Source organism: Zerene cesonia, chromosome 18 (assembly GCF_012273895.1).
Source record: "Zerene cesonia ecotype Mississippi chromosome 18, Zerene_cesonia_1.1, whole genome shotgun sequence".
NCBI lineage: Eukaryota > Metazoa > Arthropoda > Insecta > Lepidoptera > Pieridae > Zerene > Zerene cesonia.
Window position 1 is genome coordinate 9,478,377 of NC_052119.1, and position 15,458 is coordinate 9,493,834.

A 15,458-nucleotide genomic window follows, 5' to 3' on the forward strand; every position below is an offset into this window, starting at 1 on the left:
AAGGCCCGTATCCTTTCCCCACCTTTCCCAGACCAATATTTTATTCCCGTGGTCAATTCTTTTCTTATCCCTTTCTCCTTAATTTAAAAATATTTGCAGCGGCCCTACCTGTGTAAATCTTCGTGGGTAGTGTCGATTGCTTCCTGGCAGTCCCTTTTGCCCGTTATTACGTAAAAACTAACTATATTATAATTTAATTTTTATAACCACCGTTTACTTGTAATTTGAAAATATTTAGTCCGAGCACAACAAAAATCAAACATCTATCTAACCTACCCGCTCCCTGCATCACGTTGGACGTCAATACATAAAAAATAACATCAAATTAAGCTAATCCTAACCACCTATCCGAAACACGTGACAATTTTCTCAGCGCGGCTAATTATCTGGTGTTTGTGCAATCTCGATTATAGTCTAGCTTCGAACTCGCCGTCTGGGCAGACGTGAGCCGGCAGCACAGCGCGCGCAATGTGTCTGAACCTCGGCTAACTACGCGTACAAAATGTCGAAAAAGGACGTGTTGAATTTGGACTCGATCCTCCTGGAGTTGGGCCAGTTCGGCTGGTACCAGATACGCAACTATTGTTTCATATTAATACCGATCGCGTTCAGTGCGGTGTACAGCAGTCAGTATATTTTTGCGGCGGGGAATTTGGAATACAGGTTGGTATTTTTAATTATGGTTTGGTGCTGTTTTTGTTTATTTGTAACTGGTGTGAAAGATCCGTTTATTTATTAGCGGTCTAACACAAAAAATTGAAGCAGTTTATTTAAATTTCCTATGTTAACAAAGTGAAAGTACATAGAAAAATTGACTTTTATATTATCTGTTGCAAAGCAGGTACCTAAAGATATATACACTACACACACAAAGATATATACACTACAATATGAATGTATAAGCACGAAATAAACATATATATAAAATTATTGGCATTGCATTAATTACGTGATTATAACAGTGCTATATCGCAGAATTAAGATCACCAACTTATTTAAATAAGATTTTTATATTTCGTGAGACAAAATTTAATTTAGTTTTCATGAATGGACTTAATTTTAAATAAACAGAGTTTGTATATAAACATAATTTTGAATTAACTTAAGAATAAATAGGCATCAAATGATTGAATTTTCTTCTATCCTTAGTTTCTATTTTACGTATTTAATTTACATACAAAGCTAGTGATTTATTATAAATAACGCCTAAAATGAAGGGGCAATAAGATAATATCGATTAAATTTATCAAAATTGATGTGACCATGTGAATAATCAACGATAAAACGATATATTTATTCCGATTACCTACATTTATCATCAATACAACATTTCCATTTATAAGTTTAGCCAAATTGTAGTGAATTGTTAATAAGCAAACAGTTTTTAATCCGAAAGTAACGAAACAATCAGATAGGTGCAGTGCCATTAAAAATTACCCATGTTTTAAAAGAAGCAACCGTTAAAGGGTGCCGCTAATAACAATTAATTATTAACATTATATTATTAAGCTATGTTGATATTGCTTTTAATTCGACGACATTTTTTTGAGATCGATCTATACTTTGGAAATTATCCAAGTGTTATATGTATCTACATTGAATATTATTATCGAAATAGATTAAAATTTTAATGCAATGCCAGCAAACTGGATGACTGTAATATGTACTTATAGCTTATGTTAGAAAATTAAGTTCCTTTAAACATTTGAATTCTTGAAAAAGGTGGATTCAAACCCTCGTGCTTCTTACCGTGGCGAACGACGCCTCAGACTCATACCATAGTAAAATCTGAGCATGTTTCATGTACCTTTGTAGGTCATATTTTTAGTATTTTCTTGTGTTTGATTTTACGTGAGTATTATACATTGAGAAATTATAAACTTTTTAACGAATTTTTAACGCGATTTATTCATTATATTACGTCTCCCCGTGACCACGCTCGCTGTAAAGTGTTCGAAACGTCGGGTTAGTAATATAATGAATAAATCGCGTTTAAAATACGTTTAAAAAGTTTTTAATTTCTATGGGTCATAATTTTTTTATTCTTTAACTTCTTTTTAATCGTATAATATCGTGTTATTAGAACAATATTTGAATACGCTTATATTATTTTAATGTAGGCATTTAAATTTTGTATTTAATTTCTTGATGTTTGTACCTTTTTTTTTTTTTAAGTGGGGAAATCTTGCATAGATACCCACGGCCTCCGGAGATAAAGCCGTGGGTTATGTCGGATTCTTACCGACCAAAACCCCACTGTGTTCCGTCGAGCCACTTAAGTGAAGGGGCCACGGGAGTTGATTAAAATTCGTCCGCGACCCCTTCGGCGGCTGCCCGTTTCCGGGCCAGGCACACAATTAGAGCGGCAAAGTGGGATCGCCGCTCTACCCTCCTATGGGCGGCGTGAGCGGAACACGCCCCACGCCGCCTCGCCGCATCGGACAATAGATTACATCCCCGATTCATTGCCCGACGCCCTTCGTCAAGGAGGCAGGTTGCGACTGTGTAAAGCAGTCGCAATACGGCGACGACGCCCAATAGGACGTCGGCGCCGCATCGGGTCCGCGTGGAGATCCCCCTCACGAACCCGCTCTGCCTCCTCTTTCCGCGAGATCACGTCCTCACAGTACGTGATCACAGCGCGCCAGGACCTGTCGCTACCCACCATTTCGCGGACGATGGAGGGCAGAGAGAGTTCCGGTCCGATGACCGCGACTAAGCGAGCACGAGGCTCGGCCCACGCGGGGCACACGGCAAGAGTATGATCTGCCGTGTCCTCCGGGCAGGCACACCAGTGGCAAGCCATGCTGGGCTCCCTCCTCGCGACATTACACAGGTACCGCCCGAAGCAGCCATGCCCGGACAGCACCTGTGTAAGGCGGAAGGTTATAGCCCCATGCCGCCTGTCGCACCACTCTTGGAGGACCGGTCGTATAGCCGCGACCGTCCTCGCACCAGCGCTGGGCTCTTCAAGCCGGCGTTCCCAATCCCGGAACCGCCGCTTTGATGTTTGTACCTAGTCATTTTAAACAAGTAATACGTATAAAATTAATTGTAATTTTAGTGTTAGTAAATTTTTTGAGAAACGATATCTGTGTATTTTTAGGATATTTCACGTATAAATTATGTAATTGATTTAGTCTAAACGGTAAAGCAATTAACTAATGATCTCTCTTATATTGTTAGATATCACACGATGAACAATAAACATTATTTTAACACAGTACAATAATTATAAAATGTGATATATACTATAATACTTATATCAGTAGGTTCATATTGTATTACATTTAACTATATTTAACACTTAATTATTGGTCTCGAAAACTAAAACAGCGCACGACCATGCTGTGTTCAAAATTAAATTTATTTCAATCGAAAATTTCGTTTTATATCGATAATACCATGTAACTGAATATAAAACTAGAATTGTTTGTAAAGTCGATGAAAGCATTGGTGTCGAATCAAAATCGCAATCCAATTGAAAACTACATCAGCGTCGAGTCAATTTCGGCGGTAAGGCTTCTCGACCTGACGGTAAATAAGACAAGAGAGATAAATCATATAGTAGTCACGACGCCTTAACATGCCGACGTTATTGTAAAATCTTCACATTGTTAAACCAGCAACCCGCCTCAGCGTCGCGCGGGTGCAATAATATATATTGTATGTATGGATATATATAGGTTTATTTGACCGTCTCCTTGGTACTAAGGGGTCCTGGGTTCTATTCCCGGTGGGGTCTCGCAAAAAAAAGTCTCGGTCTAGCTAGACGCAGAAGGCTGATCATCTACATGTCCGTAAAGAAAAACGATCAGTGAAACAGATGTACATCATCTGCCCTGTACCCCACTAGGGGACACGGGACTTCACTTTACTTTACTTATATGTATAAACCATATTAAATATATATTAAAAAAACCCATCAAAATATGTTTCGTAATTTTAAATTTATATGCATACAGACGGCGGAAAGCGACTTTGATTTATACGATGTAGTGATATGTGAATTGAATCTAATGTTTGTTATTTTTAGTTTTCACATAAACTTCTGCCCCGGAATGCTCCGGGGTAAAAGCAAAATAAAATATAGCATGTATAGATAATGTGGCTTTCTATTGGTAAAACTTTTTTGAAGTAGGTTAAAAACTAAAAGTGTATGTTTTTTGTTAAATGAGGTGTAGTTATATGGTCATACATAAGTACAGATAAATCAATTTTATTTTTCTGGTTATGTACATATGGAATATTAAATTTACTTTATTTATTAGTGAGAAAGTTTATTAAATTCTTTTAGGTAATTCTTATATCTTCGTTTTAAAAAACCACGCGGGTCTGAATGAGAACCCTGATATAGACTATTCGGACAATGATAAACAGCCCAAAATGTCTACAAATAATCTTAATATCCCATCTCTTCTGGAAAGAAAACTGGCCAAATAATCATCATTATTTCTATTGATTGTTTACGCTACCGTCGTGCTGCTCCCGGTTTTTTACATAAATTAAAAGTTAATTGATGAGGAACTTCCATTCATCGATGTTGCAGTCGACTGAGCGTGAAATCTGTTCCATTACAATAAATTATGTCACACTAGGCAACTAGACTTTATCCGCCTCCGCCAAAAGTGATGTTTTTCGATATGTATGCGTGTATGATATATACATAAAAATCTACAAACATGAGAAATTTTGAAAGAATAGAAAAAAATTTGATCACGAGGCGGGATTTAATTTTTTCTGTTCCTTCAAAATTTCTCCTTTATAAAGCATTACAATGCTATATAACTAAAAATTAAATCTACAAACATATTCATTTGTCGTGTAAGCGGTATTTTTATTATTGTAATAGGTGCTGTCTGAATATGCTCTTGAGTTTTTCACAATAATAACTGAGATGCAGCTTCTGAATACGTCGTGAGAATCTTGAAATGTAACTTATATCTAATACTTACTTATCTTTTGTGTTATATGTATAAAAGACTTGATATTTTTCTGTAAATAAAAAAGTGTATATATTCTACATAGATATATATGGATTTTCGTTTGATATATTCTTGCTATTCCGTTCAGGAATTAAGAGATTTATACTATCCATAGATTGATTAGTCTATGTTAGCAGATATTTTATTTTATTGTATGACACATATATTATGGTACCCACTGATTTACAATCTTCGTGTAAATTATTATTTAATTTGGGAATAACACTTACTCTTAAATAAGTACGCATATAGGGGATTAGAATAAAATCTCTAATATTACTTATAGTATAAGTGTGTAATGATATTAAATAACAATGACGCCACGCGAAATTGGTTGGTATTCATATCGAAAAACAAGCGATAATCCCAACACGATCTAATGAAGTTTGGACATTATTAGGTACATAATTTATGGCGGTGTATACTAATGATATAAGTATAGTGATTACATCGAAGTAGATGGACCAACGATATTGGACGTGTTATCGTCGGACCAGGATTATGTAGATTATGTATACGTAATTATTTATTTAGCGCGTAGCTACTCGTAGAATGTGTTGATAGTAAAAATTGTGTTTAGGAATAACAAACGAATAACAATATATAGATTGTAGTATCTGATTAGAAAAGAGCAATTAGAAGAGGTTTACTTTTTGCGTAACACGTGCTGCCTAATTACTACGTTTATGAGAGTTTAATTGTAGTAATCTATAATTTTCGGGAGGTATATATCAAAGAATCATTTTATCAGATATACCAATAAAACATTTAAAGGAATTTCAATAGAAAGTTACGATTTCTTATTGTAGACAGTTTAATTTTTGACTACTATTTTTGTTAAGGTTAAGGGCCCTGATAGCCTGTCTGACGTTTTTGATGTACCTTGTCATATATTGTTTGTCAGATAAGCAGGTCACATTCAGAAATTTATTAAAAGTGTTAGTATACTTAATGCATATTTGTTTTTTGGTCTGTCCTTTCATAGAGCATTCACAGTAGCCAATTTAAATCTCATAAGGGCATGCACTTATACGTCTGTGTATTTTTTAAGCGGTTGATTCATCTTCTAGATAAACCATCCCATTCGAAACTTGTCTCGAGGACTTATTACATTATACAATTGTCAATGGACCATAGTATCACATTTTGTAATCTGTAGTACTTGCTTGCGTTGGTTCTCATAAGTGGTGTATGAATGGAGATAAATAAGTCAATCAGAGTAACAAGCTCGTCCTTGGCACACTAGCTGTTTCCTTCAGGCGTGACATGAATGCTTTAATGACGATTATCCTTTCTGTTAATACAGCTGGAGTATTTTTGGTTTTATGCACGTCACTCCTAAACGCCCTGATGTAGGTGTATGGGTAGTCTTCTTTTATATCGAGTTCTTCCATACTGCATGATGTTGCGATAAAGATTTAAATAAACTACGTAATAGTAGTATAATATTATGCTATCTGTAATAATAGAATGGCCTGCATTAAATTTGGCATAAGAACTTTTAGATTAAATAGGATACTTTTGAAAGGTAAATACAGACAGACAACATCGAGGCGATTAAAATATGACACTCGTTACCTCAGATAATACTGCAATTTTTGCTAACATCAATATCTATGGATGGAGCTACTGGATCGATTCTAAAAATTCTTTCACAGATGAATATGCACGTAATCCGTGAGTGTTATAGGCTATACGTCAATATATGTACCACGGATGAAGCCGGCGCGGTCTGCTTGCGTTCAAAAAATTTAAAGCATATAAATATAACAATGTTTCTCTATTTACACATATTATTATCATTTCACAGTCGTGTTTCCGATAACATGTAATTTTGGTAGGCTTATGTCGTGTGGAATCAGTTTTATACTAAGTGTATCGTGTTTTAACGAGCAATGATTATTAAATTTTGGCTGCCACGTGGAATGGGCAATTGATAAAAGTATTTTGAAGTTTGGCTGATATGACTTACATGCAGGCCGATGATATTTGTATATATATAATTGCGCAATACAGAATCAGAGATTACATTTTTAAGACGAGGGAAATTGAAGTTTCAGAGTTTCAGCCCCTACAGTCTTAATGCGTATGGTGGGTATACAAAAAAAGCTTTACCACGTTCCATGTAATGTCGTTCCTGCGTATGCTCGATGCTACGACTTGCCTGAAAATAAAAACAAAATTGAATCTCTCACATTACAGATGCAAAGTGCCAGTATGCGAATCGTCCCCCCCAAAGTTCGAGACGAACGGCTGGGGAGGGTGGGCTCTACCCGATGGAGGGGGGCGCTGCGAGCGCTTCGTGGCTGTGGGGGGCAGCTGCACACCCGAAGCGTTTCACCCCACGGACACTGAGAGATGCGACAGCTGGATATATGAACATAACGACACCATTGTAGCTACTGTTAGTTGAGGCATTTTGTGGTTTAGTTGGGTGTTTTGGTGATTGAAAGCAAGGCATAAGGCATGCGTAGAGGCAGAGGTATGATCTGCGATTTTTGTTTGAAAAAGACAAGGTTCTTGATACCACATCAAAACTAGTTTGACGTGATAACTACTAACTTACTAAAGCAAAATAAAAAGTTGGGTTCAGAAAGATTCAATAAATTCTGTTGCATGAATGAATTTAATAATGAAAAATGAGTTTTTTGTCGCGGTAACTATCGTGTTGTAGTACCTTTCAAAGGCTAATTGCTATGCTAAAATATTATTGCGGACATTTTACTATCGTATAAATGTTTGAATGAATGATGGACTATTTCATCTCTACGTGAATATTTAGAAAATTAAAAATCACGAATTGCATGAATTTAAAATTCCATGTTTCTAGTTCGATCTGGCGTGTGAGGAATGGAAGCGCACGCTGGTGGGGACCATCCACAGCGCTGGCATATTCTTTGCGCTCCCGCTCACTGCCTACATATCGGATAGGTTTGTATCACATTTATTTTATCTTTTATGTCAATGCATATTATTATACACATTTTTTTTTGCCTTAACTTCATACATATGACATAACTTTATACCCATGAGTAGAATATTTAGTACATACCTAGGTCTAAAAAGTTTGTAGACTGTCTATCGCCCGTTCAAGCCGCAAGCGTCTCAAAAATGTTTGATTCCATTTATGAGACATTTGCAAACTAGATGGCCAGTTGGACTGAGACGTTAATAATGATATAGAACAATTGATTTCAAGCATAATACACATCACGAAAAAAAAATTTTTAAATGCAGATTTAACTTTTCCGCGACTCGGAATTTCAGCCAAAGCCATAGAAAAGAACACTGGTACTGAAAATACTAATCAATGGAAAAAAATAATAAATAAATGTATATATTACAACTGCCACCTGAAATAGGGGTCTTTTAAAAATCAGCGCTGAGTCTGTTTTGCAGATGCAGTACATTAGCTGAAGAGTCTCTCTTTCGTTAAGTTTTTTCTTTTTTATATACGACAGTGCGGTACAAGATTATATGCTTTCTTTCTTTATATACACATTCCTGACGATTAGCGTATTGTAGGTCGTTACTTGTAAAATATAGATAAGGCAATCTTTACATATTTTTAATTGTTCCTGTTGAAAAATGTGTGCAGTTTGCGAAAAAAAAAAAATTAACAAACTTTCCTTATACTGTAAAAAGAAAATATGAAATAAGAAATAATATACCATTTGCCCTACTTATCTCTAATTTATAATTAATTGTTAATGTATTTATTAAACTGTTTTGATGTTTTTCTTTTTGTGTTCTTAAAAAATTGTAGATCTATCTACTTGGTCTACCCGTCTCTAATATATAACCTTAATGTAGATTTTCACTACACAACTATGTTTCTCTGTTATGTTAGTTTCGGGCGTCGCGTCGCATTTATATTGACGGCGGTCGCACCAGCTATCATGGGCGTCATCCGTTCTTTCTCCACGTCCTATGTTATGTATATCATCTTTGAGCTGCTCGAAGCCATCGTGGGCTCCGGTGTCTACAGCTCCGGTTTTATTCTAGGTAATGTGCCATTGGAAACATTATGACTACGGAATTTGTTAGAACTATAGGAAAATAAATTTTCTTTACTTCTATATTGAGAATTACAGTTCTATTGTCACATTGCTTTCACTTTGGGTTTTTATGTATTATGCCTCAGGCTACTAAATACTATTTCTCTTTACTATACGACAATAATGACGGTCTTTTAGTTTATTTTATATTTATTCATAGAATTATACAATCTGAACTGTTTATTTCAGCATTGGAAATGGTCGGCATAAATCGCAGGGTGCTGGGTGGTAACATTATATCCTGCACATTTGCTATCGGTCAGGCCGTCGTGGCGCTGGTCGCGTGGGCGGTTCCCGAGTGGAGGACGCTTACCAGAATCATCTACGCGCCTTCATTCATTTTCATACTTTACTGCTTCGTGATAGAAGAGAGTGTTCGGTGGCTGCTCAGCAAGGGTAGGAAGAAAGAAGCGGCGAGGATCATTTTCAAAGCTGCAGAAATAAACAAAAGAAAGTTGTCGCCGGAGACCATTAAGCAACTGACGGACGAGACGACACAGCTGGAAGACACGTCGGTGGTGGAAAACAAGGAATCTCTCGTGTTGCAAGTGTTGAGATCGCGAGTGTTGATTTCAAGACTATTTATATGTGCGTTTTGGTGGATCACTGTGACGTTTATATACTACGGGCTTTCTATCAACTCAGTGTCCCTCGGTGGAAACAGCTACGTGAATTATATTCTGACCGCGTTGGTGGAGATACCTGGGTACTGTTTAAGCGTGTTAACATTGGACCGCTTCGGACGCAAAGCATCCATAATGACCGCATTCTTTGTGTGCGGTTTATCGCTCTTCGGTTTACCATTTATCCCGACACGTAAGTTTTGCTTTTAATTTTCTTCACCTTAAATCGTACAGTTGTAACATGTATTTTTTATCTGCAGTTCATTTAAACATTTGTAGTCACACCGTCCAATTTTTTATCTAATAATTAATTAGCGTAGTATCAGATTAATTGATGTGTGGCTCATTTTGATACATACCTTAGATAAATTATTATAATCATGTACCATAGTTGCTGCAGCAACGAGATTATCCAGTAGAAATAGATTAGACAGTAGTCAGAAGCAGTTATGTAGACCCTAGCGTAACATTTCAGATTTGCAGTGGCTGCAAACGAGTTTAAACTTGCTGGGCAAGTTATCTATCAGTATGGCGTTCAGTAGCATCTACATTTACACGTCGGAGTTGTATCCAACGTCCGTTCGTCACTCGCTGGTAGCTCTGTGTTCCATGGCCGGAAGAATCGGTCAAGTGATTGCACCACAAACGCCCCTATTGGTTTGTACTTGTTTTAATTATTATGATGTCATTTTTCACATTGACTACTTTAGCTATACTAACATTTCGATGGTAATGGCAATGGCAAAAGGTATTATGAAGGATGTTTCTTTTTGAATTTGATGGTTCTAAAATTATTTTGATAAATTGCGTATAAAAATTAAATTCTTAACACTGAACTAGTTTGGATTATTTGAAGGTTTTCCAACATTGAATCTGTTCTCAGAATGAAGGATTAATATAGGTACAGAATGTACACATGAACACAGAAAACATCTAAATATTACATACCGTAACTTTGATATTACATTTGCAAAATCGCGAGCATAAAGCGTGAAAGCCAGGCAAGTGTTGACCAATGATACCTCCAGGCACGATGACGACATGCCTCACGATGGTCGGCAAGTGCTGCATCAGCATGGTGTTCGCGTCTATCTACATTTACACGATCGAGCTGTTCCCGACGCAGGCTCGGCACTCTATGATGAGCGTGTGCTCAGCGATAGGTCGCCTGGGCTCCACGTGCGCGCCGCTCACTCCGCTACTGGTTTGGCGCGTGTATTAACATTGTCTTGTAGATTCCGAGGCGCTTGTAGACTTTCGATAGTGTGTGTAGATGGCAGTCTATATTCATCTATGTATTTTTTTAGTTTTGTTGATTTTCTGCTTGATATACTAACGTGTATTAATTTTACTGTATCTGGATGATTTGTTTTTTCTTATTTAATGTCGGAACAGGCTCACGTTTTGTGTATTTTGTAATAGCAAATTTAATCTTTTTAGCCAAATTCGTTTGCTACAATGCTATAAGCATAAATTATCTAGTATTTTTGCGTATTTAGCTATCCTTATCGCCAGTTTGCAATATTTTTTATAAGCACGCGCCAAGTAATAAATCTTATTTGATAGAAATACTTGTATTATCTTTTAAGCTGGTAGATTAAAGTTCGGTTTGATTAATTTATGACCCGTAAGGTTTTAAGTTAATCGTTGATATTGTATGTTTCAGTATTATGAGTTATTGAATTCGAATGTCTATAAATCTAAATCGCCTCGATTATCTCTGAGTAATATATTTTATACAATTAATCAAAAAAATTATAATTAATAAAAAAATTACTAGTCATTTTTCTGATGTAATCCTAGATTATATTTTAAATGCGAAACTTTATTTGTTTGTCTTTCTTTAACACCAAAATGGAATTTAGGATATTTTTCTGTCTGAAGACATTTTCTAGACTAGAAATTTACATATTCTAGGCTAAATAATCTTTTACCGGTATTACTCGTAGGGACTTGAATAGTTAGATATTGTGATATAAATGTGAGCCCATAAAATCAGAACCTAATATTAAAAAACCGTCTTAAACTACTTTTTGTTGTTTTTTAGATAATTTAAAAAAATTAGTGGGAAAGGTCTGCAACGAAAGAATGAGTTACGTGCGAAAAGCTCGCTTGTGATGTAATTTAGTACTAAGTTCGTAACATTAACTTTCAGATGGCGTACATGGAATCCCTGCCGTATCTGCTGTTCGGCATAATGGCCGCTATCGCAGGTCTCCTCATGCTGCTCACACCAGAGACGCTGCACATCCAACTGCCGGACACCGTGAAGCAGGCTGAGGGCATTGCCGTTGCGCCCCGAACAAAGAAAACTACAGACATTATAGTGGATTAGTGATATCTCCTGTCTATTGCAGGCTAGTGTTAATAGGTAAAGTTGTTAAGGTCAAACATGTTTTGTGACTTCAGCTAATGTCCGAAACAAACTGTTATATTGAATGCAGCTTTGAGTGATGTTGGTGTGTTTGATGAGACTGTATCAAGAGAGAAAAATAAGTCAGAATTGAAATGACCCTTTGTGATGCGCCAAAACAGATGAAGGAAATTTGAAAACAATTCAGCGATGGTAACTGGTCATGGCGCTGCTACAAGTGTTCGATAAATCATTGTAATGTATAAATAATATGTTGTATCAAGAAAAATTAGTTAATTTGGAGTAAAAATGAACAAATCTTGTCAGAAATGGTGACTTGTAAGAGTTGTCAAGTATGAGTTTGAGTGAATATGGTCTTGTGATTAACTATGTATCTATCGATGTCTGCCTTTGGGAACTTTTTGTATACAGATAAGGTTCCCTAAATAATAGTATAAGATTGGATCAAACGTTATAATTACATGCTCTTTTAGTCATAATTATATGAACCGGCACTTTTGGGAACTATTAGCTTTTGAGACAATCGGACTTTTATGAAAACCCATTGAAATTTTAATATTACATTGATACGTCAGAGATATTATTTATAATTGCAAAAAAAAAATTGTAAATTCAAAAGCGTTTGGTGTATAAACGATATGCACCTTTGATCTTTCAGATCTTATTGCAATATATATTTTTTAGCGTTTGGTTTATTAGCGATATGCACCTTAGATCTTTCAGATCTTATTGCAATACATATTTTATGTACCTTAAAGCAAATGCAGCTTCAAAATACCTCTTATTTTTAGGTAGCAATATTTAGTATTATATGAAGTAAACCCATGCATCCGACCTCATAAGACCATAATATATAAATTAGTACGTAATAAGATAATTGTAATTAAGAGTCCACTGTTTTTAATATCATAAAAATTTTTAACGCAAACATTATTATAGCGAAAGCTTTATCAAGAATTCAATTTTTTTATTGCGGGTATACGTTTCTACATTAAAAAAAAAATTAAAAACGTATTCCCGCCTCAAGTATTGCCATTGTCATAATCACTCTATTTTGTATCTACTACACGAACATAGTTAAATTCTGAGTCCATTAGACAACTCATAGTTGAAATTTGGATCTCTGTTTCAAGAATAAGCTACATTCAAATGAAAACAGGCGCTAGTGCGTCCATCCTGCTCTGGATTAAAACAATAAAGCGATGGCAGATATTGCACCGTTAGCTTACATACTTAACTGCATTTCATTATATTGGGAAAAATTTCCGATAGGTGGCGTTATGTGGAAAGGAAAGAAAATTGTATAACTTAGGTGAGTTAATAGTACCTAATAGTTAAAGATGCCTAAAAGGTAAAGAAAAGACAAAATTGGCGTGTTAAGGAATCAAGAAAGAAGATTGCGAAGTGATACTAAATAAACTAGTGTTCTCTTGATCAATGTGTATATATTGTTTCAAAATAAAATATTCTACTTTAAATCCTTCTCAAATTGAGAAAACCATGTCACTATTATGTAATTGTATATTTTAATGTTAATAATTGTTATTTAATATATGACGCATGGATAATGTTAAGATAATAAATATGATTGTTATAAGACTGTTTTGTTTTATTTATGTGAATTATATCGACAACGAGCAACTTATGGTGAATATAATTATTGTTCTACTTTTTAAAAAGAATATATTTTCTTGATAAATTTAATTTACTAATATAATTTGTGTAGAATTAATTTTAAAATAGTTTCCATGTCCTTGAGAAACCACGAAATCACGGTAGATGTCGAACATTTATATTTATTAGGTGTCTTTAATAAAACTTTTTTAATACATTGAAAAGTTACTCTGAAAGTTGTATTTCTCAGAGAACACAATTTTGTTTTGTCCTTAATTGTTTATCAAGCATTTATTTATACTAAAACATATTTATTTTTCTTAAACGTTAAACAGTAATAGAGATAAAATTGTGGACAATTCAATTCAGATACTACAAATTTCCATAAGACACATCAAAATTTCTACAAGATCATAAGTTTTGGAGATAGTGTAACCGTTTTTGCAATAATATGACGTCGACGACTATAATACCGATTTGATTTAAAAACTTCATTTATATGCTTCCTATCACGAAATATTATAAAGAGATTATATATTTGCATGCTGTTTAAAAACTGGTCTTTGATATCTAATAAATTATAATAAATTTGGTCATAAGGAAGGATGAGTATTGTTTACATAAACAAATGGTACTTATAAATACATTGACACCAACTTATTGGGTCAGATGTACAACATGATATTGTTTATGATTATGCATTAAGTGTGTTGTCTGATCCGAGAGCACTCACATTGCCGACAGTAGCGGAGGGGATTTTGAAGTGCAATTCACACCTAATTGCTGTAATCATAAGTGTATACAAGATAGGGTATATAATCGTTATTACTCGGTGCGCCTTACGGCGGTTGTTGCGGTGCGGCTCATGAGATTTTTGCGTTAATTTTCAATTAATGTCAAGCCTGTGATTCATTTCTATAATGAAACGCATGAATATCGTTAACAGACTGACAATTTACATAAAAACGAATCAATCAAAGTGTTATTTGCATTTCTAGCTAAAACTACCAGATTACTGAACTAATATTAGGTATACTATATTATCTTATATAGGTGTGCCGTAATGTTATGTAACAGCCGTCGTGAACAGTAGAAGTCAGAAGCTCCACATACAAATACAAATTATGCTAATAACTGTACCGTAAATAGAAACTGAAAATAACCGAACACGTTTTAAAGCCAAATTTGCTATACGTATTGTATTATATACAAAAATCTATTATGATTTATATACAATAAATGAAACAATAAAAAGTTATTGCTGTGTAAACTCCTCATAATGCTGACGTATTGTTGTAATCTTGTTGTAACTGAGGCATTTGTTTGTTGGGTAGAACGCGCTAAGCTCAGGAAGTGCTACTGGTTTAGATTGAAAAATTATTGTTGTGTTGGAAACTAAATATTCTGTTTGTCGAGGAATTTGATGATGGATATAATAACTTCACGCTAAGACCAAGGAGAGAATCACGATGAAAAAGTGTTCATAGCACGATGTAGGAAGATGTAGGTAGCAAAATTGTAATCTAATGTATTAATTATTATCACTTCTTTTTTCCAAACGAATGCCTGTGAATTCGTGTGGTGATATGTTAAATGAATCTTATACCTTTAAACGAGCAATTCTTGTATATATATATATATATATATATATATATATATATATATATATATATATATATATATATATATATATATATATATATATATATATATATATATATATATATATATATATATATATATAATTGGGATCTCGGAATCGGCTCCAACGATTTTCATGAAATTTAGTATATAGGGGTTTTCG

The 15,458-nt window shown here is 34.8% G+C and overlaps 1 protein-coding gene across 1 annotated transcript; it reads left to right on the forward strand.

Moving 5' to 3' along the window:
- The first annotated feature begins 420 nt into the window (after positions 1–420).
- On the forward strand, positions 421–13,600 carry LOC119833997 (organic cation transporter protein-like). Its single transcript, XM_038358266.1, has 7 exons — positions 421–663; positions 7,188–7,389; positions 7,816–7,916; positions 8,836–8,990; positions 9,233–9,859; positions 10,142–10,323; positions 11,822–13,600. Exons 1-7 carry the CDS (start codon positions 503–505, stop codon positions 11,999–12,001), a joined length of 1,608 nt encoding a protein of 535 aa, XP_038214194.1. The 5' UTR covers positions 421–502; the 3' UTR covers positions 12,002–13,600.
- The last annotated feature ends 1,858 nt before the right edge of the window (positions 13,601–15,458 follow it).

Excerpts from the sequence above, each read along its gene's own strand:
- LOC119833997 (XM_038358266.1), top strand. The coding sequence starts at position 503 with ATGTCGAAAAAGGACGTGTTGAATTTGGACTCGATCCTCCTGGAGTTG. Across the intron at positions 7,390-7,815 it reads ACGACACCATTGTAGCTACT|TTCGATCTGGCGTGTGAGGA; the intron begins GTTAGTTGAGGC and ends CCATGTTTCTAG. Across the intron at positions 10,324-11,821 it reads CACCACAAACGCCCCTATTG|ATGGCGTACATGGAATCCCT; the intron begins GTTTGTACTTGT and ends ATTAACTTTCAG.